The sequence below is a fragment of the Trichomycterus rosablanca genome, chromosome 12 (assembly GCF_030014385.1).
Source record: "Trichomycterus rosablanca isolate fTriRos1 chromosome 12, fTriRos1.hap1, whole genome shotgun sequence".
Classification (NCBI taxonomy): domain Eukaryota; kingdom Metazoa; phylum Chordata; class Actinopteri; order Siluriformes; family Trichomycteridae; genus Trichomycterus; species Trichomycterus rosablanca.
This window is the reverse complement of record NC_085999.1, coordinates 18,232,696-18,259,688: the sequence shown is the minus strand read 5'-3', so window position 1 is coordinate 18,259,688 and position 26,993 is coordinate 18,232,696. Positions and strand designations below refer to the sequence as shown.

Here is a 26,993-nt window from a genome sequence, read left to right as displayed (position 1 = left end):
GTCAGTTTTGTGATTTAAGATTTTGTAACATATGATAAATAAATGTCCATGACTTCGGTCACGTGGTCAGTTTAGTTATTATATACATAAGCAGTGCAGCAGTGATTCCACACAGCTGAGTCAGGTCAAAGCTGTTCGGATCCTAGATCTAGATTAGCTACCTCACGGAAAACAATAAACCGTGCTGTTATTAAAACATTAAAACATTGAATCACCATGCAGCAGGCAGACATGCTGGAGGATGAAGACATGGTTAATGTGCAGTTTGCGCCTCTTCCTAATTCTTTAATAGCGTATAAAGTGGCCGAGGATGTTCTGAGACAAGGACAGCTTCGAGTGAGTACTGCTAACTTGACTGCTTCTAATGTGTTAAAGTCTATAGTTTAAATAATACATCATTATTCATTTACAGATTAAACAAAGTACATGATACATTTGTGCCTGATTTAATTTGAGTGTAAGCTCGTGTGGTATAATTGTTTTCTTTATAATATGCAGTGTAGTATTGTGACCACTGTGTGGTACAAAAGAGTATAATGTGATGAGCCAAGCCAAAACATTATGACCACGCCCCTTCCGTACCAAAATTAGATGAGGTATACTATAGTAAAGTAGTCTTGGCCTTGGTCGTGTTTATTTGAATGCATTTACATTCTAAATGGAGAGACAGGCAAATCAGTATACTATGGAAAACACAGTCTGAAGTGTCTCTTATTTTTATATTTAGAAGCACTCTGTAGTTCTACAATTACTAACTGTAGTCCATCTGTTTCTCTGCATGCTTTGTTAGCCCCCTTTTACCCTGTTCTTTAATGGTCAGGACCCCCACAGAACCACTACAGAGCAGGTATTATTTAGGTGGTGGATCATTCTCAGCACTGCAGTGACACTGACATGGTGGTGGTGTGTTAGTGTGTATTGTTCTGGTATGAGTGGATCAGACACAGCAATGCTGCTGGAGTTTTTAAATACCTGACTGTCAATGCTGGACTGAGAATAGTCCACCAACCAAAAATATATCCAGCCAACAGCGCCCTGTGGGCAGTGTCCTATGACCACTGATGAAGGTCTAGAAGATGACCAACTCAAACAGCAGTAATAGATGAGCGATCGTCTCTGACTTTACATCTACAAGGTGGACCAACTGGGTAGGCATGTCTAATAGAGTGGACAGTGAGTGGACACGGTGTTTACTCATACCAGCACAACACACAAACACACGACCACCATGTCATTATCACTGCAGTGCTAAGATCATCCACCACCTAAATAATACCTGCTCTGTGATGGTCCTGACCATTGATTAACAGGGTGAAAGCAGGTTAAAAAAGTATGTAGAAAAATAGATGGACTTCAGTCAGTAATTATAGAGCTACAAAGTGCTCCTATATGGTAAGTGGAGCTGATAAAATGGACAGTGTGTGTAGAAACAAGGAGGTGGTTTTAATGTTATGGCTGATCGGTGTGTGTAATATTAAAGGTAGAAAAGTAATGATTTATGTAGGTCTTATTTATTACATCTCAAAACCTGAACTATATACATGTGACCTATAATTTCTACAATTCAGTTGAAAATAAAATAAAAGACTAAATATGAACACCTTTAAACTAATACTTTGTTCAAGCACCTTTTGATTTTATGACACATCAGGCACATCTTGCCTTTCCAATCTTTGCCCACTCTTTCTTGCAAAGTTACTCCAAATCTGTCAGATTTCTAGGGCATCTCCTGTGCAAAGCGCTCTTCAGGTCACCTGCCAGATTTCCAATTGGATTCAGGTCTTTGCTCTGGCTGGGCTATTTCAAAACTTCTGGTGAAGCCATTCTCTTGTTGATGTTGAGGTATGCTTTGGGTCGTTGGGCTGAAATGTCAAATTCTGAAAAGTTGACTAAAAGTTTTGTGCCAAAATTGACTGATATTTGGAATGGTTCATAATTCATGCCAGCTTGACTAAAGCCCCAGTTCCAGCTAAGGAAAAAATAATACTGCCACCACCATGCTTTACTGTTGGTAATGGTGTTCTTTTGGTGATGCATAGTGTTGTTTTTGAGCCAAACATACTTTTTGGAATTGTGTCAAATAATTCATATGTAGGCCTCTTGACAGCTAACCGAGGACCAGTTTTCTTCTTGACATTTTTATTTTATTTTGGAGGGACGTACAGTTCTTGGTAATGTCACTGTTGTACCATATTTGATTTACTTCTTGATAAACATCTTCACTGTGTTCCATGTTATATCTAATGCTTTGGAATTCTTTGTCCTACTAGAACAGCTGAACTTTATGGGGTTAATCAGTCACGTAACTGATGGCAGGTGTCACTGAGTGTAAATATGATTGATCATTCACCTTTGAGTGGAAGCACTGGAATGCATTTAGTTCTAAAGTTCAGAGTACCAAAACAAATACAATGAAATCTACACTATATAACCAAAAGTATGTGGACAGCACTTTAAATTATTGAGTTCTCCATTACACCCAGTGCTGGAAGGTCTATAAAACGAAATATACTTATAAAATCATAACCTTACAACTTTGTGGCAACAGTTTGAGGAATGCCTTTCCAGTTTTGGAACTGTCTGATCGTCCCCCTGTGCAGAAAGTAAAGTCTGTAAAGACATTGTTTGACAAGTTTGGTATAAAGAAACCCCAGTGGTCTGCACAGTGCCCTGACCTCTACCCCACCAAACAGCTTTGTGATGAGTTAAAACGCTGAATGTCATCCATGCCATCTTGTTCAACATCAGTTCTGCCTAACCCTTTAAATGCTCCTTTAACTGAATGGGCACAAATTCCCACAGACATTACTCTACAGCAGTGATCGACCGATATGGGTTTTTTAATGGCCGATGCCGATACCGATATTTAGACGAAAGAAGTGGCCGATGGCCGATATATAAAGCCGATAATACCATTTTTTTACAACTAAAAAATACAATAATAATAATAATAATAATACAACAAAACAGAATTAATGATCTTAAATAAACATTTATTTATCACTGTATATTCTTGTTTGCTCTTTTGGCCGTTCAAAAAATTAAATAAAAAAAATTAAAACTTTAAATAAAATACAAATTATTTCAAAGGTTTCACACAAGCAGATAGCAGTATCTTTTTGTTTTTAAGAATGAACAAACATGCTTAGTGAAGACAGTTGCACATAGAAGAACTTCTTTTAAGGAGCCATTATTTAAGCACCAAACTGTGTGTGCATTGTGTTTGAGCATTTAGATAAGTAATCAAAATATAAATAAAATATTAACAAAAATATTTGTGAATAAAAAATAATGAAGTTAAAGTTAAAGTTAAATATTTGGGAAAAAAAAAAGGTTGTAAACCCTGTCCAAGTCAAGAGCAGCAAATTGTAGGAAACAGTTTCCAGTCTTGAAATAAAATGGCAATATCCTCACTGAATGTTTTCTCAGCCTCTCTTTTTTAGTAGTCCCAGTCTAAAAGCAGCAAGTTGTAATGCAGGAAACAAAGTTTCTCTGCATTTTCTCCAGTGAGCCTGTTCCTTTTCTTCTCATAAATGGTCCCAATCTCACTAAAAATTCTCTCACTGGGAACAGAGGAGGGTGGAGGACAGAGATATTTTCTTGCCAGTGGTGCAAGAAGGCTTAGACGGGTACTGTTCTGTTTCCACCATTCCAGTGGCTGACCAGTCTTGCTGTCAATTACCGGCTCCCGGAGGTAACGGTTAAGTTCATCAGAGATGTCCTCGCGGTCCTCCTTAGGATGACTGTGAGTCCCAAGAATGTTTGCGAACATTTGGTCAACAAGACCAGAGGGTTTCTTCTCCTCCACCCTCATTCGTTTGGACTCCGATCTTTGATCCTCAGTGGTCACTTGTTTGTCAGAATCACAGGTAACTGCTTGTTCCTCTTTTAGCCATTGTTTTGCCTTGTCCATCGTGCCCTCTGCTGCAAACACATGGCCCTTATATCGAGGATCCAGCAGTGTTGCCAACACCAAACATTTGGTCTCCTCAATCTTAGAGAATCTCTTCTTCAAGCTCTGCAACATTGTCTCACGGAGTGTTTTGATTCCCCTAGCAGTGGGACCCTCTGCCTGAAGCAGCATCTTCAGCACTGCAATGCTTGGGATGATGCAGGAGATGCAGGCTTCTGCTTTGCTCATCTCAAGAGTCACTTCTTCGATAGGGCCCAGTGTGTCGACCAAATTTGAGATGATATCCCATTGTTCTGCGGAAAGACTTGCAAACTTCCCATGTTCTCCTGAATACACACTCAGGGCACGCTTCTGCTCCAGCATCCTCTGCAACATGTGCAGAGTGGAGTTCCAGCGGGTGGGAACAGCTTGAATGATTCCATGCTGGGGGAGGCCAAGGTCTTCTTGAATGGCCATAAGACGCTGTTTTGCTAGAACAGAGTGGCTGAAGTGTGTTGCACATGTCTTCAACTTGCTTATAATGTCTCCGACTGCTCTCTGACTGTTGATGCCCTCATTTACCACAAGCTGCAGTAGGTGTGCACTGCAGCTGAGGTCTGGTATCTCTGCCAGTCTCATACCTCTGATCATGTTTGCACCACTGTCTCTGAGCACAAGCACCACTCTATCTAGGTCAATACCCCAATCACCCATCATGTCAAGAAACAGCCCACAGATATAGTCCCCAGTATGGGAGCCAAACATGGCTTTGACATTCAAGACAATTTGTTTCCTTTCCCAGTCTCCGTCTATGAAATGACATGTTAGACTCATCAGTGATTCAGTTTCTCCTGACCAACAGTCTGTAGTGAAAGACAAATGGGGGCCAGCATTGTCGGGTGCAGTCAGTGCTTTGATTTTCTTCACAACCTTTGTATGCACACTGTCCAACATCTCTGTGCGGTAGTACTTCTCACTTTTGAGGTTATACTTTGGCTCCACTACAGCCATCAATCGTCTAAAGCCCACATCTGAAACAACTGTGAATGGCTGGTTGTCTGTGGCTATCATTTCAGTTATTAAAGTGTCGATTCTTTTTGACCTGGGATCTGACTTTATCCATTTTCTTTGAGCATCAAACAGCTGTGTTACAGTGAGCTGAAGTAAGTCTTCTCTAGCTGCATCTTCTTTTTTCTTCTGTGTCTCTTTATAAACAGGGAGGTGGTGATGCTTCAGGTGATTCCACATGTTTGTTGTGTTTTTTTTCTTCCCTGTTTCAGCCCCCATGCTCACCAATTCACTGCAGATATTGCACTTTGCCTTTCCTGGTGCTGGCTCAGTGAAATGCTGCCACAGAACGTTAGATTTCTGTCCAGCCATCTGAAATTATTAAAACAGAAATATAGAGGGTGAGTATTTGGGTAAAAAAATTTATAAATCCTTTTTTCCATACAAATTACAATTAAATATACATGGTTATCTGAGGATAGCCATTATAGTAAGATATTTAAAAAATATATTAAGATAATAGAAAAATACATTCAGCAACACTTTCAGAACTTGACTAGAGAGCAGAGTTCAGCACGGTCAGAAATTACTCACTCAACTGCATTATTCTACACGCAACAATACTTGATACATTTAATACTAGCCAAAGATTGGCTAGTGATTTAGGATGGCAGAAAAAAACTATTACCATTAAAAGATAACCATGGTAACTGAAAATATATTAAATTATTTTAACAAGGTGCATGGGAGTTACAGTACAGGGCTCTATAACTAACTTGTTTCACAATCTTCCCAAGACATTCCTAAAACAGATATTTAGACAGATATTCAGATTATAGATATTTATTGTTTACCCATTCAGTTAAACACACTCACACGTGTGAGGAGAGACACACACACACATAGGGAAAGTGTAGAGGAGGTGCTTGTGCAGAAACTAAAAGCCCATAACGTTCGTTTCCTAATGATGTTACGCTAGCTTTCGGACCCCCGTTGATGTAAGCTAACAAGTTAGTCATAGCAAGCAGAGCCGACTCGAAATACTAAATAACGTTGGGTATCTTGGGTTATAACTATCAACTCAGTCCTTTATGATAGCAGATTGTTGAGGTGAAAAACACTTTTGAGCCCTGTAAGCTAGCGCTAACTAGCTAGCGCTGATTAGCGTTAGCTCACCAGTTTAGCTGGTCAGAGGGTTGCTAGCATTTACATTTCCAAATAAGATTATTGGCATTTCCTCTCTACATAACAGAATAGCTCTAATTATGCAGACACTTTATATGTTACAAAGAGCAGACAGTAACAAGTACTAGCTAGCGCTAACTAGCGTTAGCTAGCCGGTTTAGCTGGTCCAAGGCTTGCTAACATTACAAATAAGAAGAAAAATAAGCCAGTAACAAATACTTAGAGTTGAAATGGAGAAATTATTACCGTTTTCTCTGATGAGACGGCATGCAGCTACAGGCTGGAGGATTACAGTCCTTGTTCTTGTGCATTCACTGATGTCTGCCTGGAGTGTGGCAAAATGGACACACGGGGCGCTCTAACAACAGCCAGACCAATGACTGTATACAGTCACTGAGCTGACGGAGGCAATGTTTAAATATCGGCCTTGTGCGCACATATATCGGCCGATGCCGATTATCACAAAAATGCCAAAAATCGGCCCGATTAATCGGCCGGCCGATTAATCGGTCGATCACTACTCTACAGTCGTGTATAATTATTAGAAAAGAGTTAGAGCTGGGCGGTATGACGGTACATTTGGTATACCGGTTTTAATTCCTCATACGGTATGGATTTTTCATATGCCGCCATACCGTAGCAAAGTTAATACAACAGCTGTAGACTTCAGTAGGCAGCAAATAGGCAGTTGTGCAGATTAGATACAACTTACCAGGTAGCGTTATCATAACAGTGTTAACAAATGAGAGAGGTTTTCTCAATATGGTGGAAAAAAATAAACAAAAACAGCAAAGAAATGAGCTGTGTCTGCAGTTTAGAGTTTTTTTTATTGTTCCAACACAGATTAAAAAACACTATACTGTACGGTTTGTCGGAGCATGTTTGTTGCAAAAAAGCAAACGGTGGAGCGACATTGCTACCAGGGCAAAAATACTTCAGTTTAATTGCTATACTGGCATTATACCAACAACACCGAAGCAAGCTGGAAGCGTAGATATGTAAAGTTGTCCACTTTTCTACAACAGACCTGTGATCAAGCTGTACAATCAGTGGAGTCATACCTCAGTATAACAGTATAACTGTGCATTTCATCAGTGGTGACCAGAGATGTTCACAAGTCACAAAATACGAGTCCGAGTCAAGTTACGACGCCTTAGGCTAGAGTCCGAGTCAAGTCACAAGTCTTTTGGCTAGAGTCCTAGTTAAGTCACGAGTCAATATAATAAACACAAAACATATATTGGAAATGTAGCGTAGAAATAAACAAATATGTAAGTTCAGATAAAAAACAACAACAGATTAGCAACTGTATTTTGCCGTTTTATTTAGTGCCTTTACTTTCCTAGTCATTGTGCAAATGAATGTAGTAGTAGTAGTAGTAGTAGTAGTAGAACTTTATTGTCACTATAAATTGCAACAGGTACAATTACAGCGAAATTAGCCATCAACCCGTCCAGAACATTCAATATGACAAGGGGGGAGACAGGACAGGAAGACAGGATAAGAAACAAGAAATGATAACACATTGGGAGAGTAGGAGATTAAAAAAAACCCAGCAACCAGATTGTGCTCCCTGAGGAGCACACTATGGTAACACGAAAAAAAGCCCCTTACAGCACACAAGCACATGTAAACATAAGAACATAACATAGTCACACAACCAGCCACGGGTTAGGGATGTGGGGATAGGAAAAGTAACCAACTACGACAAGCAGCCATCCGGCGATTCGCAGCCATAACCAGCGCGCGCTGCAGACCCGTCCTGCCGTATTGGTGGGATTAAGCTAAGAGTGGAGACGTTGGGTTGGGGGTTGGGGCAGCTCTTCATTCCTGTAAGCAAAAAGTCTGTACAAAGTTCGCGATAAGATGGCGTTTTACAGCCGTTGCTACCCAGAATGAAATTTCCGTAACAAGAATTTCCGTAACAAGAAGGTACAAAAAGCTTTAATTGCCAGATTTCCAAATTTAAAAGCTTAAATTGATACGTTTTGTGTTCACTGCAAAACAAAAGCGCGCGATAAATATTGGCACAGCGGCCAAAATCCAAAACACAGCAAAAAAAAATCAAATCATAACCACTGCTTACCTTAGCTTATGTTCTTCCAGATGCTATTACATTTAGAAACGTGTGTTGTCCCATTAGAAATATAATCCGTTATTTTGTAAATGTGCTTATAATTAAAAAACCTCCAAACTTTTCCCGGTTGTGAAGTAAAACACTAACTCGTTAGAAAGCCAATCAAGCATTTCATTAACACATCATCTGTGTGACGCAAACTGAATAAATGCAAATAGCAGCATTTCTTACTAAAAATTAAAATAAGAAGGTCTGATTGGTTCAGAAAGTGGTCTTTAAACTATTAGCACCAATTCTGTAAGAGCGTTCCATTCACCACAGTTGTTCCTGTGAAGTGCACTACGTAGGGTGTTCCACCATTTTAAGTGAGATTCCAATCCAAAGGTAACGAAAATGTTAAAATGAAGTGAACTTCAAACTGTGTAGGGAGTAGGGAGCGACGCTTCATCACTACGTCGGAAGCTGGTTGTAACATTTGCCCATTGCGTGTATTGCGGGTTAAGACGGCCGGAGCGTTATTAGAGAGCAGAATATTTATAATAATAATTATTATATATACATATACAGTGCCATCAGAAAGTATTCACACCCCTTCACTTTTTCCACATTTTGTTATGTTACAGACATATTCGAGATCCGATTTGAGTATAGTTTTCTTTTAAAAAAATCTACACGAATAGCCCATAATGACAAAGTGAAAACATGTTTTCAGACATTTTTGTAAATCTTTTAAAAATTTAAAAATTTAAACATAATAGGTACATACAGTACGTATTCACACCTTTTGCTATGACGCTGAAAATTGAGCTCAGGTGCATCCAGTTTACCCTGATCATCCTTGAGATGCTTCTACAACTTGATTGGAGACCACCTGTGGTAAATTCAGTTGATTGAACATAATTTGGAATGGCACACACTTCTATAAAAGGTCTCACAGTTGACAGTGCATATCAGAGCAGAAACCAAGCAATGAAGTCAAAGGAATTGTCTTTAGACCTCCGAGACCGGATTGTGTCAAGGCACAAATCTGGGGAAGGATACAAAAAAATATCGGCAGCATTGAAGGTCCCGAAAAGCACTGTGGTCTTCATTATCCGGAAATGGAAGAAGTTTGGAACCACCAGAACCCTCCCTAGATCTGGCCGCCCGACCAAACTGAGTAATCGGGGAAGAAGGGCCTTGGTCAAAGAGGTGACCAAGAACCCAATGGTCACTAAAGCAAAGCTCCAGTGTTCCCTTGTGGAGATAGGACAACCATCCAGTAGGTCAACCATTGATAACACACTCCACCAATCAGGCCTTTATGGTAGAGTGGCCAGATGGAAGCCGCTCCTCACTAAAAGGCACATGGCAGCCCGCTTAAGGATTCTCCTTCTTCTATTTTGAAACCAAAATAGAACTTTTTGGCCTGAACTACAAGCGTCATGTCTGGAGAAAAACAGGCACTGCTCATCGCCTAACACCGTCCCTACTGTCAAGCATGGTGGTGGCAGCATCATGCTGTGGGGATGTTTTTCTGCGGCAGGAACTGGGCGACTAGTCCGCATAGAGGGTAAAATGACAGCAGCCAAATATAGAGAGATTCTTCAAGAAAACCTGCTCCACAGTGCTCTGGAACTCAGGCTAGGGCGACGATTCATCTTCCAACACAACAATGACCCAAAGCACACAGCCAAGATAACAAAGGAGTGGCTTCAGGAGCAGTCTGTGAATGTCCTTGAATCCAATTGAACATCTCTGGAAAGACCTAAAAATGGCTGTCTACAGACGCTGTCCATCTATGTACCTATTATGTTTAAATGTTTACATTTTTAATAAATTTACAGTAATGTCTAAAAACATGTTTTCACTTTGTCATTATGGGCTATTTCATGTAGATTTTTTAAAAGAAAACTATACTCAAATCGGATTTCAAATATGTCTGTAACGTAACAAAATGTAGAAAAAGTGAAGGGGTGTGAATACTTTCTGGTGGCACTGTATATATAATTGTCACACGTAACTAATGTTAACATATGCTGACGCTAGGGACTCGTTTGTTTACGAGTCTTTTTTTTTTTTCGAGTTATGAGTCGAGTCCGAGTCATTTGAAACGAGTCAGAGTCGAGTCTAAAGTTGCTGTGTGTGCTGGAGCCTATCCAAGCTTTTCAATGGGCGCAAGGTACACAGTAACACCCTGGATGGGACGCCAGTCCATTGCAGCGCAGACACACATACACACACCCACCCATTCTCCTATAGGGCAATTCAGTGTCTCCAATTAAACTGACTGCATGTTTTTGGACTGTGGAAGGAAACCGGAGCTCCCGAAGGAAACCCACGTAGACACAGGTAGAACATGCAAACTCCGCACAGAATGGACCCGGACCGCCCTGCCTGGGGATCAAACCCAGGACCTTCTTGCTGTGAGGCGACAGTGCTACCCAGGCACGTGCACAGACACTTTTGGGGGCAGGTGCTCAAGCCAAAAAAAGGGCACCCATCGCCAAAATTATTAGTAAAAAAAACAACAGTAGGATATTTAACTTATATTTTTATTTTGTTAACACAATCAATACACATCTAATCAAATAACCCAAATTATCAAATTGCATAAATAAATAAAAAACAGGCAAAAACAAGGGCATATTGTGCACGCTTTTTAATAACCAAACATCTGATACTGACACATCTCCCTCATTTGCTTGACTGCTAGATGGCCTAATCCAGGATAAAAGAGAGCTGCTACCCTGAGCTGCTTGCTGTAGTTCCTTTTCTTTCTGCTTTTGTAACCTTTCTTTTCTTGGCATTATGCTGCAAAATTTTTAAATAAGATAAATCAATGTTGTGCATAATAATCAAGAGTGACTTACTGAATCTCCATAAAGGGGAGAACACAGTATACATCATTTTACTGTTTTCTGACAGAGTTGAAGCATTACACTAATAATATACCCTTACTAGTATCAATTTACCTCACCAGACTGTCATGTAGCTCAACTTAAGACCTACCTTTGATTTCAAATCAGAAACCCACTTTGGGTAGTTAATGTTAACAATGGGCCTATTATTATGCCAATAAAATCAAATAGACAGCTAAATAACATTTTCCTATTTATTCATCATTTTTTGTATGTTGTTCTATATCATAGAGCATTATATTTAGCCTTCTACATATATTAGTTTGTAATGTTAATTACCTAGCAAAATTATTCTTCATTTGTAAACCTCAACTGTTGAAGTATAAATGCTTGCATGAAAATAACTCCTTGACTAAAGGTGACTTTTCCTACACAGCGTTTTGGCCAGGATGCTGTAATTATAAAATATTGTATATTTGTATCTATTTTCAACACTTTACTGTGAGAGATACATGACGTTCTCCTGCAAAATGTTTGTGCTCATGCTTTTTTTTTTATCTTCAGGCTTTCACATCAAAATAAGTAAGATTTTAAATGAAACAAAACTAGTGAACTTGTAAAACAGTAAAACTGTCTTTAAATTCTGTGTCTGTCTGTCTGTCTGTCTGCTGCAGTTTGTCCCCTCCCCCTTCATTAAACATGACAAACGTCAGTAAACAGCTGGACGAGGCTTTGAAATCACGTATTTCATCACTCATGAGTACAAAACGTGTAGGCAATGCGTTATGCATGGATGCTCTTTGTATGAAACACTGTCATTACCTGTCTGTCTGATGCTGCGGGTCAGATGAGTGCTAACCGGAGGAGGAGGAGGGAGGGGCAAGGCGGGGATCAGATCGGGGCAGAGTTCTCACAAGAACTCAAATAAATGCCCGTCAGATATCTAAACACTTTTGGGGGGAATAGATGACATAGAGGGTAATTTTTATTTTTAAATATTAATGAATGTAGAAAAAAATTGGGCTCCAGCAGAAAGGGCACTTTTCTCATCCAGGGCAAAAGGGCAGGTGCTTGAGCACCACTAGGGGTCTATCTGTGCAGTGCCTGGTGCTACCCACCAAGCCACTGTGCCGCCCTTAATGTATCCTGTATCAATCTGTGTGTACAATACCTTCTCGTTGACTATGTCCTCTTGTGTCCTCCTAAGACCTAAACACTTCTACTGCTTATACTAAATTAAAGTGGTAAAATGCTGAAGATCATCTAAAAACAATCTTTCAAACATGCAGAACATGTTCTTGTAAAAATGTCAGTCAGCTGATAGTAGGGTGGTGGAATATTCCACTAGGTTTAAAGTATTTGGAAAGTCTGGAATGCACTGAACTGAGATGTTTCCTTAAAGCTCATGAAAACAGTTCAGTCAGTGGAAAGTGCAAAGTGGAAAGTTGTTCCTCATAATTATAATTCAGGCTTTTGTACTGAAGGACAGTCGGAACAAGACAAGAGAAGCATTTAAACAAAAGACACTGACTCATTGGAAAACTTGAGCGTGATGGAAAATCTGCAAGTGTTGTAACCCACATTTAAATATCAGCTGGTGGACTTTTGCCCAGTCACAACATGACCACACTGTCATTATCTAAAGCCTTGTTATTGATGTTTGGCTACACGATGATCAAAAGTTGTCATTAATTATAGTTGCCTTATAATGTGTCACTATGATGACTTTATTAGTATTAGAAGTGTTGTAATCTTCTAAGTTCAGAAATAAATTATTATATTTTATAAGTAATATAGTAGATTCTAAAGGTGAATAAATTACAGGTTTGGTTTTTCAGTAAATAGGTTCTCTGTAATTTGGTTAAATACTGTTTTCACATCTATATGTTGCTTCAAATGTACTTCTAAAGAACTTTCCACTTTTGTGCTATGAACAGTGTGTTGCTGTGTGGTCATATGCTAAATTGCCACTGTATTTAAATACATGGTGTGGTTGCGTGCAGAAGCTTGTTAGTCCTCTGTGTGGTCTTTACATCAGCCACTAGCTGTTTAAAAATTGTAGATGTAGTAACCGTTTTTCCTTTCCTGCTCAAAATTGTCAGTAGTTAGTCTTTTGATGAAATTGTTATTTAAATGTAGTAATCTAAATTAAAAGAAACCTTAGTCAAGATTATATACACCCACAGTAATAGGTACATCTGAGTGTCTTCATGATTTTATAAGCTACAGACCAAGTTACACCGATCAGCCATAAGATTAAAACCACCTCCTTGTTTCTACACTTACTGTCTGTAGTCCATCTGTTTCTCTGGCTCTCCGTACACAAAGCTGATCCGCGTATGAACTCGCCTCGAGCAGGTGAAAAGATGCAGTCGGCTACTGCACACATGTCGGCGGGGGCGTGTGTTATCTTGGCTCTCCTCAACCATGGTGTAGATCAACATGAGTAGAGAGGAAGCATAATGCAGTCGTGTAATTGGATACGACTAGATTGGGAGGAATTTTGGGGAAAAATGCAATAATTATATAATAATTATCACTTTTTTTAATAATATAAAACTGAAAACATATACTGTGGTACCTTGTAACTAAACGTCACCTAAACTCTAAATCTTTGAAACTCAGCGCCTTTCGTCAAGAAATTTGTACCCTTAAACTCAACGTTTCCCTTAAACTCAACGTGTGTACTTTTTATAAAATGTATTTATTCAATTTCAAATAAACAATGAACTGCCGCTTTGTTCAGCACTCGGCTTAGGCGGTGCGGTAAAACATCATCAAAGTACGAATATGAGACGAATCTGCATTTGTGTGGAATAACCGTCAGATTTACTCTGAAAGCTCCACATGTATCTGTGTTTAGTTGGATTTTCCTCCTGTTTCACTTTTAAACTTGTATTATAGCTCGGGAGAAATTGTAAGAATCAGCTTTTTATTTCAGTGTTTTTATATTGTATTTGTGTTGTTTGTAGTGTATAAATGTTAAAAACATCCCCATTATTTTACAGTAGTTTAAAACATATGCAAGTGTACGGGACCATGGAATGCGTTAACAGGTTTCCCATGGGGGAAAATACCTTGAAACTCAACGCCTTTTAAACTCAACGCCAGTCCCAGAACCAATTGACGCGGAGTTTCAAGGTACCACTGTATACGAAATGAATAAAACTAGCATAAAAAACCAATTCCCGTTGTGAATATCATAAATATGACAACATGGCGTTATAAAAACAAACATCTACCATACAGATAAACTTTGTGAGTACACAATTACTGACGGTAGCACATCTCTTGCTGTGTACACGTTATCACCCTTATGTACCTCATTTGTCAATCGATAGGGACCCCCAGTGAGCCAAAATACATTCTGTACATCATTATACCAGCACCACCAAACTGTTGACTCGTTATTTTGACCTTACGCAAGTCACAGCAAAAATGTAGATTCATCAGACCAGACAATGTTCGTTTTCCACAGTAGGATCAGATTACTTTTTTGGCTGACAGGAGTGGAACTGTATGTATGTTTTTTCTGTTGTAGCCTATGCGCCTTTTAACGTTTAAGGTTTAACGTGTTGTACATTTTGAAATGCTCCATGCTCCCTTCGGTTGTAAGAGTGGTTATTTGAACGAGTCTGTTATTCAGCCTTTGTCATCAACAAGGCATTTCTGTGTTGCAGAACTGTCACTCCCTGGATGTTTTTTTTTCTCTGTATTAGTTCAAGCGATTGTTGTGTTCAGGAGATCTCAAGAGATTTCTACCTATTTTGATGTTTAATATACACTGCAATAAGTTTTGAATTATTCAAATTGACCTCAGTCTGTTTGTTTGTTTATTAGGATTTTAACGTCATGTTTTTACACTTTGGTTACATTCATGACAGGACAGGTAGTTTCTCATTACACAAGATTCATCAGTTCACACAAGTTTAATATCAAACACAGTCCTAAACAATTTAGTGTCTCCAATTCACCTCACTTGCATGTCTTAGGACTGTGGGAGGAAACCAGAGCACCCGGAGGAAACCCACGCAGACACGGGAAGAACATGCGCTATATACAATTAATTCCAGAATTGTATATACACACAGAAAGGACCCGGACCGCCCCACCTGGGGATCGAACCCAGGACCTTCTTGCTGTGAGGCAACAGTGCTACCCACTTAGCCACTGTGCCGCCCTGTCTCAGTCTGTGTGCTGTCATATTTAAAATATGAGTAATAATATTAGTAATAATTCTGGAACTAACTGTATATAACGTATATGTAGCAATTTATTACATTTGGTGTATCCTAATTATTCTATGATCGTATATATTAAGTTATATTTTCAAAGTAATGCAGTTGATACATACAATAATAATAATTCTGGAACTCCACACAGAAAGGACCCGGACCGCCCCACCTGGGGATCGAACCCAGAACCTTCTTGCTGTGAGGCAACAGTGCTACCCACTTAACCACCATGCCGCCCGATCTCAGTCTGTGTGCTGTCATATTTAAAATATGAGTAATAATATTAGTAATAATTCTGGAACTAACTGTATATAACGTATATGTAGCAATTTATTACATTTGGTGTATCCTAATTATTCTATGATCGTATATATTAAGTTATATTTTCAAAGTAATGCAGTTGATACATACATGGGATAATGTTATGCTTTAACATCATACAGCTGAGCTTTTTAGGTTAATAATACAAATAAAAACAGATGTGATATGTTATATTTTGTCCTCTAGCTACTATGAGATGCATTTGTTTACATAATGTGAGTAATGTGAGGTCACAAATAAAATTTTTTATTTAACAAGTCAAAAAAGAACAATCCAAGTAAAACTTTACTCTGGCGATTAAAACCAAAACAAAGTTTGGTTACAGATCACTTATTTAATGCGCTTATCGGTGAGTAGCACTGTCGCCTCACAGCAAGGAGGTCCTGGCTTTGATCCCCATGTAGGGCGGTCTGGGTTCTTTCTGTGTGGAGTTTGCATGTTCTCCCCGTGTCTGTGTGGGTTTCCTCCGGGAGTTCCGGTTTCCTCCGACGGTCCAAAGACATGCAAGTGAGGTGAACTGGAGATACTAAATTGTCCATGACTGTGACTTGTGAACCGATAAATCTTGTGTAACGAGTAACTACCGTTTCTGTCATGAATGTAACTGTTCTGTCATGACTTGTACCAGCATAATGATTTCACACTGACTGTTCAGCTCTGTTGTGTTTTCCATCCTACATTCTTTCCATTTGTTTTAGTTTGGTTTCATATTTCCACCTTTCCAATACACTGGAACAATGGTCGCACTCAGCACACACACACACACACACACAAATAGATGGCAGATGATGTGTGTCCTGACGGTGCAGTTATTGACTAATGTGTATTTAGATATAGCCGCGCTCCTCTGACACAATGCTTGGACTATTTCACCTAATAGGCTTTGGGTTGGAGAAAGGATCGTGTTTGTACTGCCTGCCAGACGTGGAGAAAAAGACGTCATCCGGGGTAAAAATAAGTCTGACGTCTTAAAGCCGAATGCCACTTGAAGTGATAGAAAGGCCGCGGTCCAATGAAAGGACAAATCCGCTGGCTCTGGATTCAAAGAGAGAGCATGAGAGAGAGAAAATGATAGAGCGAAAGAAAAAGAGAGAGACACGAAGGGAATTAACACCCATGGAAAGTATGCTGCAGAGAGCTCTTGATAACACAGCTGCTCATTGCACAGCTCAGCTGATTTAGATTTTCCATCCAGCTTATGAAGGGAGGAGGGTCAATGAGAAACAGAGAGAGAGAGAGGATTGCAGAAGTGTGATAGATTACATTTTTCCAGCATTACATGCCCAGTCAGAATGGAGTAGAGTTCAACAGAATTTGGTTCATGCTGTGACACTGACTTTCCAGGCCATGCCGTGTCGGTTTGTATAGAGATGACTCAGCATAGACAGCAGTCTGAATGGAAATGAGGTACGGAACGAGAACTGTGCTAGTTTCACTCCCTCCCTTGCTCCCTCCCTCCCTTGCTGAAGGGGCCGGGCCTGTCGCTGTACCTCAGTAGGGGGGCTCTTACATAAAGTGCACAGAACCACTGTGTTGAGCAGTCTGTCCGAGTCTCAAAGATGTCTAATCAGAAGTAAATCCTTCCAGAAGATTCCGCCTCACTCAATTCCATATTGTTTGGCTTAGACTTGTTTCTGGCTCATTTGCCTGTGATCTATTCTCGGCCAGTCAAACACAGCTCCGACTGTAAAACAGGAAGAAGGAAGAGAAAGAAAACCAAAGCAACCCGTTAAGGAAGTCAAAGTGAACTGGAATTTATTTCTGACATAGATCTCATTTCGTCTTCACGCTGGGGAAAGCAAAGCGGACCCCTCTTCGTTTTCTCAATTCCCAAATCCGCTACAGGATTCAGCGAGCATCCGTCATGCATCTGAAGACTATGAAGTGCAACCCCTTTTGCCTTATCGCATCTCTAGAGGATGTGAATCTGTTTAACAGACCTGATGCCAGGGTAGGGTATTTTTATTCTGATTCTGATTAAGGACTATTTTTAGCTCAAGTATTGGTGTAAATAATACTGGTTTCTAGCCATAAAAGTGATCGACAGAATTGTCGACAATAGTGTAACACATAGATCTGTTTAAAGATTGGTACAGATTTATAGGCGTTCGTCTTGTTTTAAATTGAGGTGGCATAATTGGGGCAGAATATCATTTAATTTCTGGGAATTTAAATCAGCTAAAATGTATGCAGGGTATTGTGTGTGGCCTTTTTGTCCACAAAGTTGCAAAATAACATAACTTTAAAGGTGTTGCAATTATAAAAAGACTGGACAGTACACTGTCCACTGAAAAAAATGGCTTTTATATAGGTATGCTTTTAAGAAATGAGGATAGCATACAATGTAATAGGATTATTTGGTTCAATCATTATTCTGAAATTTTTATTCTGAAATGAATTGGGTATATATCCCCAATCGAATATTTAACATTTAAACAAATCAGAAATAAATCTACGCAGGCTGTTCGGAAGGCCAAAGTTGATTATTTTAAAGAACAGTTCTCTCTTTGTGGTTCTGATCCGAAAAGATTCTGGAAGACGATAAAGGATCTTGACCTTTTATAAACCCTCTCCTCAGCTCCCTTTTTCACTTAAGACTGATGGAGGTGTAGTTACTGATAAGGTGCGCATGGTGGATATTTTTAATCAACATTTTACGCAAACTGGGATCAGTATTCCATCTTCTTCAAACTCCATTTTCAATACTCATGAAATTCCAAATTTGACTGCACCCATTAAACGTCCTGATCCTAAACACACTTTCACTCTTCAGGCTGTGTCAGAGGGTGAGCTCTTAGATGAATTGCTAAAGTTAGACTCTAAAAAAACAGCTGGGTCTGATGAGCTGGACCCCTTCTTTTATAGGATAGCAGCTCCCAATATTGCTGCCCCCATTGCATACCTTATAAATCGGTCCTTCTATACAGCAGAGTTCCCACAGGTATGGAAAGCAGCATTAGTACGACCTTCTTTTAAAGGAGGAGATCAGACGGACCCGAACTGTTATTGACCAATTTCTATTCTCCCTTGTATATCAAAAATAACTGAAAAACTTGTAAATAAGCAACTCACAATTTTTTGGATGCTTACAATGTTTTATCTGATGCTCAGTCTGGTTTTAGATCAGGATATGGGTGTGTCACTGCAACACTTAAAATTTTGAATGATATAGTTTCTGCGTTAGATTCTAAACAGTGTTGTGCAGCTATATTTATTGATCTAGCTAAGGCTTTTGACACTGTTGATCATTCAACGCTTTTAGATAGGTTGGGCAGCATTGGAGTCTCGGATCACTCACTGGCGTGGTTTTGAAATTATCTTGCGGATAGGGTGCAACGAGTTAAATCAGAACAATTTCTCTCGCAGCCTCTCTCTGTTACTAAAGGTGTGCCTCAGGGTTCGATCTTAGGTCCAACATTATTCTCTATATACATAAACAACATTGTTTACTCTGTTGAAGACACATTAATCCATCTTTATGCGGACGATGCAGTTCTGTATGCTATTGGTCCATCTCCGGAGGCAGTATTTTCATCGCTCCAGAATAGCTTTTTGATGGTCCAACATGCCTTTTCTAATTTGGATCTTGTGTTAAATACCACCAAGACTAAGGTTATGTGGTTTGGCAAAAGAGGTTCGGTTCACCAAGCAGTCCATGACATCATCACTGTCGATGGGGCTACTTTAAGTCAGGTCTCTGAGTATAAATATTTGGGCATATGGCTAGATAGCACACTGACATTTTCATATCACATTAGTAAATTACAATCTAAGGTTAGATCAAAAATAGGCTCTCTGTATAGAATGCGGGCCTCTCTTAGCTGATCTGCTAAACTGAAACTTGTACAAATGACCATCCTGCCCTTGTTAGATTTTGGTGATGTTATATACAGGTCAGCTCGAAAAAGTGATCTTCTGAAACTTGACGTACTTTATCATTCTGCCATTCGGTTTGCGATAAATGCTCCATATAAAACACATCACTGTACCCTTTATTCTACTGTGAACTGGCCATCTTTACACACTCGTCGTGCTATTCATTGGTTTATGCTCATATACAAAACCCTGCTTGGTTTGTCTCCTCCCTATTTGTGTCATTTATTGCAAACCTCATCTTGAGTTTATTATACTCGCGCTGCTCATCGTATTTCACTGAAGGTTCCTAAAACGAACACCATTTTTGGTCAGTCATCATTTCAACTGGCTGCAGCCATAGACTGGAACAAACTGCAAGAAACTCTAAGGCTGGATACATTTATTTCTAAGACAACTTAAAAACAAAAACAAATTACAGATATCTTAAGACATACATGCAGCTGTATGACAAACTGATTTTTCTTTTATACTATTGCTGGATGTTTCGACTATGTGTTGTTGTATTGTGATCATCGTTGTTTGTTTTCAGTGTCTTATGTAAATTTGTTTGTATGATTGTTCAAGAGGCTTTGCCTTTTGCCAGGCCGCCATTGTAAATAAGAATCAGTTCTTAATGACTTGCCTGGTTAAATAAAGTTTAAATAAAATAAAATGAAAATAAATATCCAATCTTCCCATACTCTGGCACCCCCCACTGCTGGCTGAGGAAGGCCGCTGGCTCCTCCGACATGTGAAGCCAATACAGTAGACTCTTGAGTTACGAACGGTTTACCATACGAACAACTTTAACGTACGAACAAATTTCAGATTATGAACCGAAATGCTCGAAACACGGGACATCACGAACAAGTTTTGGTGTTTTCTTTATATTTTGTAAAATTCAATATTAAAATGGCCTCAAAGAATGTGCAGAGAAAGCTTAGTGGTGAGAAAATAAAATGCTATTTTTTGTTGTATAATTACTCCTGCCAGTAGCTGTCACTGTGTATCAGACAGCGAGGACAGTGAGTGAGAGAGAAGAAAGCATTTATTCTTTCGTGCAATTACACCTACAAAATACAACACTATCGAAATAAAGAAGGAGATAATAGAGAAATATGAGTTATTGTTGTTTCTGGTAGATATATTTTATAAAAAAGAAGGAACTGTATTATGGTGTATGGTACAGCACACGTACTGTACTGAAATGTGATGTGTGTGTTTATGTACAGTACTACTGTGTATTGTTGTTTATTATTGTTTATTACAGTAAAATAATAGAATGTCTATTCTATAATTTAAGATTTAAGGGAAAATATAATTGTATTTATAACAAAAAAAGAGACCATTTAAGACATTAGAAAGGTTAGGTAAGGGGGTGGTTTGGGAGGTCTGGCACGGATTAATTCTATTTACATTATTTCTTATGGGAAAAATAGGTTTAACTAAGGAACATTTTGACTTAAAAACAGCCCTTCGGAACCAATTAAATTCGTAAATCAAGGGTCTACTGTAGCTGCTTATTACAGAGCGACATAACATAAGTGACACTTCTCTCTGTAATCTTCCACCACTCTTGCTGGCACCAGACAGCAGGAGGCGCTGGTGCAGTGGGTATATGGTACGTCTAATAATTTTAAAAAATAAATAAAAATTGTGATCAAAACAAGTGTATCATGAGCATATTACAATGGCAGACCTGTGTTGGCTTGTTTTCATTACTCTTGCCAGTCACTTTTTACACCCCAATCAGTTCATCACAATCTTTACCGCTCACAAATGAAACACAGCAGATGTCCGTGCTTAACAACTAACATTTGTTAATAAGAGGTGGAGTAGCACAATCTGCTGCTGTAATTCTCCTTGTAATGATTTCAGCCAATTTGACCCTTTGTATTTTTAAAAAACTTACCAGTTAGGAAAAAAAAAATGTATGTATATATACCGCTCACAAATACAACCCCAAATCAGAAAAAATTGGGACAGTGTGGAAAATGCAAATAAAATAAAAATGCAGTGTTCCTTATGTTGACTTTCACTTTTATTTGATTAAAGGCAGTTTGAATCCAAGATATTTCATGTTTTATCTGCTCAACTATATTTCATTTGTTAATATACCTCCATTTCTGCATTTCAGTCCTGCAACACAAAAAAGGTGGGACTGGGGCAATTTAGGGCTATCAATGAGGTAAAAAAAACTAAATAATGATGTGATTCCAAAAAGGTGATATCAACAGGTGATTGTAATCATGGTTTGGTACAAAAGCAGCATCCAGGAAAGGATGAGTCTTTGATGAGCAGAGATGACAAATGCATGAGAAAATGATTGAAATGTTTAAAAACAATGTACCTCAAAGAAAGATTGGAAGGGATTTGCATATTTCTCCCTCTACAGTGAATGATGTCATTAAATGATTCAAGGAATCGGGAGGACTTTGAGTGCATAAAGGCCAAGGGCGCAAGCTTAAGCTGATGGCACTGCATCAAGAACCACCACTCAACAATAGCTGATATAACCACATGGTTGAGGGATTACTTTGGCAAACCTTTGTCAAGCACTACAATACAGAGTTACTTGCACAAATGCCACTTAAAACTTTACTGTGCAAAAAAGAAGCCTTATGTTAACCATGTCCAGAAGCGGCATCGACTTCTCTAGGCTCATAGGTATGTAGGATGAACCATCACACATGTATTGTGGTCAGATGAATCAGCGTTCCACGTTTTTTTTTGGTTTTTTTTGTGGAAAAAATGGACCAAAGACGAAAAGGACCTTCCACACTTATCAGCAACAAGTCCAAAAGCCAGGGTCTGTCATAGTATGGGGTTGTGTCAGTGCCCCTGGCAAAGATCATTTACACTTCTGTGATGGCAGCATTAATGCAGAAAAGTACATTGAGATCTTAGAGCAACATATGCTGCCTTCAAGAAGTCATCTTTTCCAGGGACATCCATACATTTTTCAACAAGACAAAGCAAAACCACCTGCTGCACACATTACAAAGGCATGGCTGCGGAAGAAGAGGGTACGGGTACTGAACTGGCCTGCCTGCAGTCCTGACCTGTCCCCAATAGAGAATGTGTGGAGAATTTTAAAACGAAAAATGTGACGACAACGACCCCGTACTGTTGCACATCTTAAGACGTGTTTGCAGGAAGAACAGGACAAAATAAAGCTGAAACACTAAATCACGTGGTATCCTCGGTGCCAAAATGTCTTTTAAGTGTGGTGAAAAGGAATGGCAACATTACAGAGTGGTAAATGCTTTACTGTCCCAACTTTTTTTGCAACGTTTTGCAGGCCTGAAATGCAGGAATGGATGTTTATTAATAAATTAAATTAAGTTGAGCAGATAAAACATGAAATATCTCAGGTTCATCCTGTCTGCAATCAAATAAAAGTCAAAGTAAATGTAAGAAACTCTGTTTATTTGGATTTTAACATCATGTTTTACACACTTTGGATACAAATAATACAAAAACACAAACAAACATCATCATCATATGAAAATCTTCTTCCCCTTAAAGCTTCTTTTAGTGGTCCTATAAGCTCTCTCTGATCATCCGGACTATAAGCTCTCTCTCAGTCTCTCAGACTTTACTACTTTACAATTACTACTCCTCCCGCCCTCACCAAAATATAAAGTCGGGACAATAAGGTCAGGTGAGGACTCTGTCTTTTAGAAACAAGTGTGGCATTGATAGAATGTACGAAACCCTATCCGGCTACACTTAGCCCTACTGAGAATAAACAAGTGTTCCAGGCACAGTCAGGGTTTCAGACGCTAGAGCGTAAAACTGGAAATGATCTCTGGTGGGATGACGTTAAGTGTATAGGGACGTGAGCTGGATCTTTGAGTTTGACGTGAGCGGTTATTCAACACATTTTGGGATTTTGGCTCAAATCCACTTCGTTTGGCCACAGGGTTTCTCTCTCTTTTATCATTCATCTGCTCTTCCACATCCCTGATTCTTCTTCGTTACCCTGGAAACCAGCATCTTGCAGCACGCTACTGGAACATGGTCATTTATAGGCCTCGTATTGCATTAGCATTTCGTGCGTCACTGAGGATTAATATAGAAACACTCCCACAAAGTCAGTCTGTCAGAGCTGGTAAAAATAAAGCAATGCTGTCATATCTCTCTGATGTATTTTTGTGTGCATACGTTTATATGCTAGTGAATTGATTTGAGTTAACTCCAATCGTTTCTGTGTTCGTTTTCTCCCTCAGGCAAGTTTTGAGGAGCTCTTCCGTGCCTTTGACAATGAAGCCACCTTTCAGTTTTTCAAGAGTTTCAGGAGGGTGAGAATAAACTTCAGCAATGCACTGGCTGCAGCAGAAGCAAGGGCCAAACTTCACAAGAGCGATTTCAATGGCACAGAACTCCGACTTTATTTCGCTCAGGTATACTACTTTCTATATTTCACAAAGAACAAAGCCGTCATTTTTCTGGTTTTTCAGTTTTTTAAGAGGGAAAATGATTAGAAATTCCTACATATCTAATAATTGGTCTTTAATAATGGTAAAACGGCCGCTCAGGTGGCGCACGCTGTTCACCAGAGCTGAGATCTCTAATACATCGTATCGAATCTCGGCTCTGCCTGCCGAGGCTGAGGCTGAGCAGCCATATGAACAACGATCGGCCTGTTGTTCACATAGGGGCGGGATTAAGCCGGATGGGGACTCTCTCTCAGACAAGCGCGATCACAACCTCTGCTGGCTGGTTGGTGGCACCTGCACGGAGATGGGAAAGGTGTGCAATAGAGGGTGTGGCTCTCTGTACACGGCGCTGTACTGCACTGCACTCGTCAAGTGTAGGTGATAAGATGTTCAATTGTTGTGCACGTGTCGGAGGGGGCATAGAGCAGCCTCGTCCTCCCCAATCAGGAGCAGGGACCAGCTTTAGTGAGAGGATGATTGACGGGCAGAAATTTGGATGCGCTAAAGTGGGAGAAAAAGGAGGGGGATAAATAAAAAAATAATGGTAAAACATGTGCCCAGGTGGCACAGTGGGATATTTTGCTAGCACACCAGCACTGAGATTCTGAACTCCTCGGTTCGTAATTCGGCTGGGCGCCATCTAGTGGGCATAATTAGCAGTGCTTGGGGCAGACGTTGTTTCTGCTAGGGCGGGATGACCGGACTATGTGGGTGGGGTCTTCAAACACTGTGTAAGGACCCTGATTAGCAGACAGAGAGGTGACCGTGCTGAATGCATGGATGAAAAAGGGTTCCGCTAAGGGCTGCACGCAGGCCGGAGGAGACGTGAGGAGCAATGTACCCACCTCGACTGCAATCAGGGATCCCCCAGCAGAGGAAGACAAATTGACTACGCAAAATTGGGAGAAAATGCATAAATAAAAAAATACATAAATAATAGTAAAACACGCTAACACAGCAGAGCTGACATCTCGAAACTTCGTGAGTTCGAATCTCAGCTCTGCTACCGGCAGGCTGGGCGCCTACATGAACAATGATTGGCTAGTTCGCAGGGAGGGTTCAAGAGGAGATTCCTAATAACTGATGTAATTATGACCTCTACTGGCTGATCGATGCTGCCTGCACAGAGACCTGGGATAATGGGACCAGTGTGTGGTCCTCAGGTCACTGTCTCCCTTTTTGCATCGTCCCAGTTTGGATATACTCAGTTTTACTCTGGTGACATCTGCTGGTTGCATGACACCTCTGCCAATGGCAACTTTTCACCCAGCACAATCCTCTGTCCGTATTCTTTTACTGCTCATGCCCATGCCTTGACCAGAACGTAGGACTTCACACCTTCACCTTCACAACTGGCCTTCCCTTCCTCAGACATGGCCAGTTGTGTCTGTTAAGTGTTAGTCATGGCTTCAATGCATTTTTAACCAACACCAGAAATGTCCATGTACACGCAGACTAATTTTGATTTGATTCCAACAGCAATGATTCAGATATCTGACAGTACGATGTCTATACTGACACTCTTATCATTGCAATAAAAGTGAACCCAGTAATGGAAACTTATCACTTACAAATTTATTACACTTATCATCACTTATCACACTTACAGAAGGGGTCAGTAGATCAGATCAGAGAATACTTTGGATCTGATATGATACAGATCCATTTTAGGTCAGTGTTGTTTCTGATAATTAGTTTGAGAAATAACTGAATAAAAATTCAAATACTTATACACCAATCAGACATAACATACAGTCACTGTCCATGTTATCAGCTCCACTTACCATATAGAAGCACTTTAGTTCTACAATTAGTGACTGTATCCATCTGTTTCTCTGCATGCTTTGTTAGCCCCCTTTCATGCTGTTCTTCAATGGTCAGGACTCTCCCAGGGCCACTACAGAGCAGGTATTATTTGGGTGGTGGATCATTCTCAGCACTGCAGTGACACTGATGGTGGTGGTGTGTTAGTGTGTGTTGTGCTGGTATGAGTGGATCAGACACAGCAGCGCTGCTGGAGTCTTTAAACAGCTCACTGTCACTGCTGGACTGAGAATAGTCCACCAACCAAAAACATCCAGCCAACAGCGCCCTGTGTGCAGCGTCCTGTGACCACTGATGAAGGTCTATCAGATGACCAACTCAAACCGCACCATGTCATTGTCACTGCGGTGCCGAGAATGATCCACCACCCAAATAATATCTTCTTTGTGGTGGTCCTGTGGGGGTCCTGACCATTGAAGAACAGGGTAAAATCCGGTTAGAATAGTATGTAGAGAAACAGATGGACTACAGTTAGTAATTGTAGAACTACAAAGTGCTTCTATATGGTAAGTGGAGCTGATAAAATGGACAATGAGTGTAGAAACAAGGAGGTGGTTTTAATGTTATGGCTGATCAGTGTATATATGTATAATACTTACACAGTGGTACCTTGAAGCTCAACGTCAATTGGTTCTGGGAGTGGCGTTGAGCATCAAGGTATTTTTTCCCATAAGTATGTATGGGAAACCTGTTATTGCGTTCCACTGCATAACTGCTTATATTTTAGGCTAATGTAAAAATAATGAGGTTGTTATTGACACTTATACACTGAAAATAACACAAATATAATATTAAAAAACACTGAACATGTTAAGTTTAAGGTAAACGTTGTGTTTAAGGGTACAAATTTCTCGACGAAGGGTCGAGTTTCAAAGGTTTCGAGTATAGGGACATCGAGTTACAAGGTACCACTGTATAAATAAGTGCTGACTATCATAGAAATGTCTGTTTAAGGGCTTTAACATTATTAGCCAAATCAACATTTGCTCCACATCAGTCGAATACCGTATCTATTACAGTCTATCAACTCTCATGCCCATTCCTGTAATTTCTGTGCCTGACTGTTCTGGAATGTTTCCACTGTTAAGTAAAGCCAGGAAATTTTCAGTACCACTAACATTCTCCTTTTTCCTCTTCAGTCAGTACATATAGGAAGTGCACGATTGGAGCCTCCCAAACCAGACAAGCAGTTCCTTCTTTCTCCGCCTCCTTCTCCTCCTGTGGGCTGGGAACAAGCTAAGGACGCCACCCCAGTCATCAACTACGACCTTCTCTGCGCCATCGCCCGACTTGGCCCAGGTGCCGTAATTAATG

At 39.9% G+C, this 26,993-nt stretch overlaps 1 protein-coding gene across 2 annotated transcripts in view; it reads left to right on the top strand.

The window, feature by feature from the left end:
• Positions 1-12: 12 nt before the first annotated feature.
• The window catches only part of rcan1a (regulator of calcineurin 1a), a 29,418-nt gene continuing 2,437 nt past the window's right edge, over positions 13-26,993 (top strand). The window contains exons 1-3 of one of the 2 annotated variants that reach the window (XM_063005626.1): positions 13-336; positions 23,646-23,819; positions 26,819-26,978. In XM_063005626.1, the coding sequence (XP_062861696.1) occupies positions 217-336; positions 23,646-23,819; positions 26,819-26,978 (454 nt within the window). In that variant the 5' untranslated portion in view covers positions 13-216. Of the gene's footprint in view, positions 337-17,104; positions 17,510-23,645; positions 23,820-26,818; positions 26,979-26,993 lie in introns of those variants that run through there. The other variant, XM_063005627.1, reaches the window with a different exon arrangement.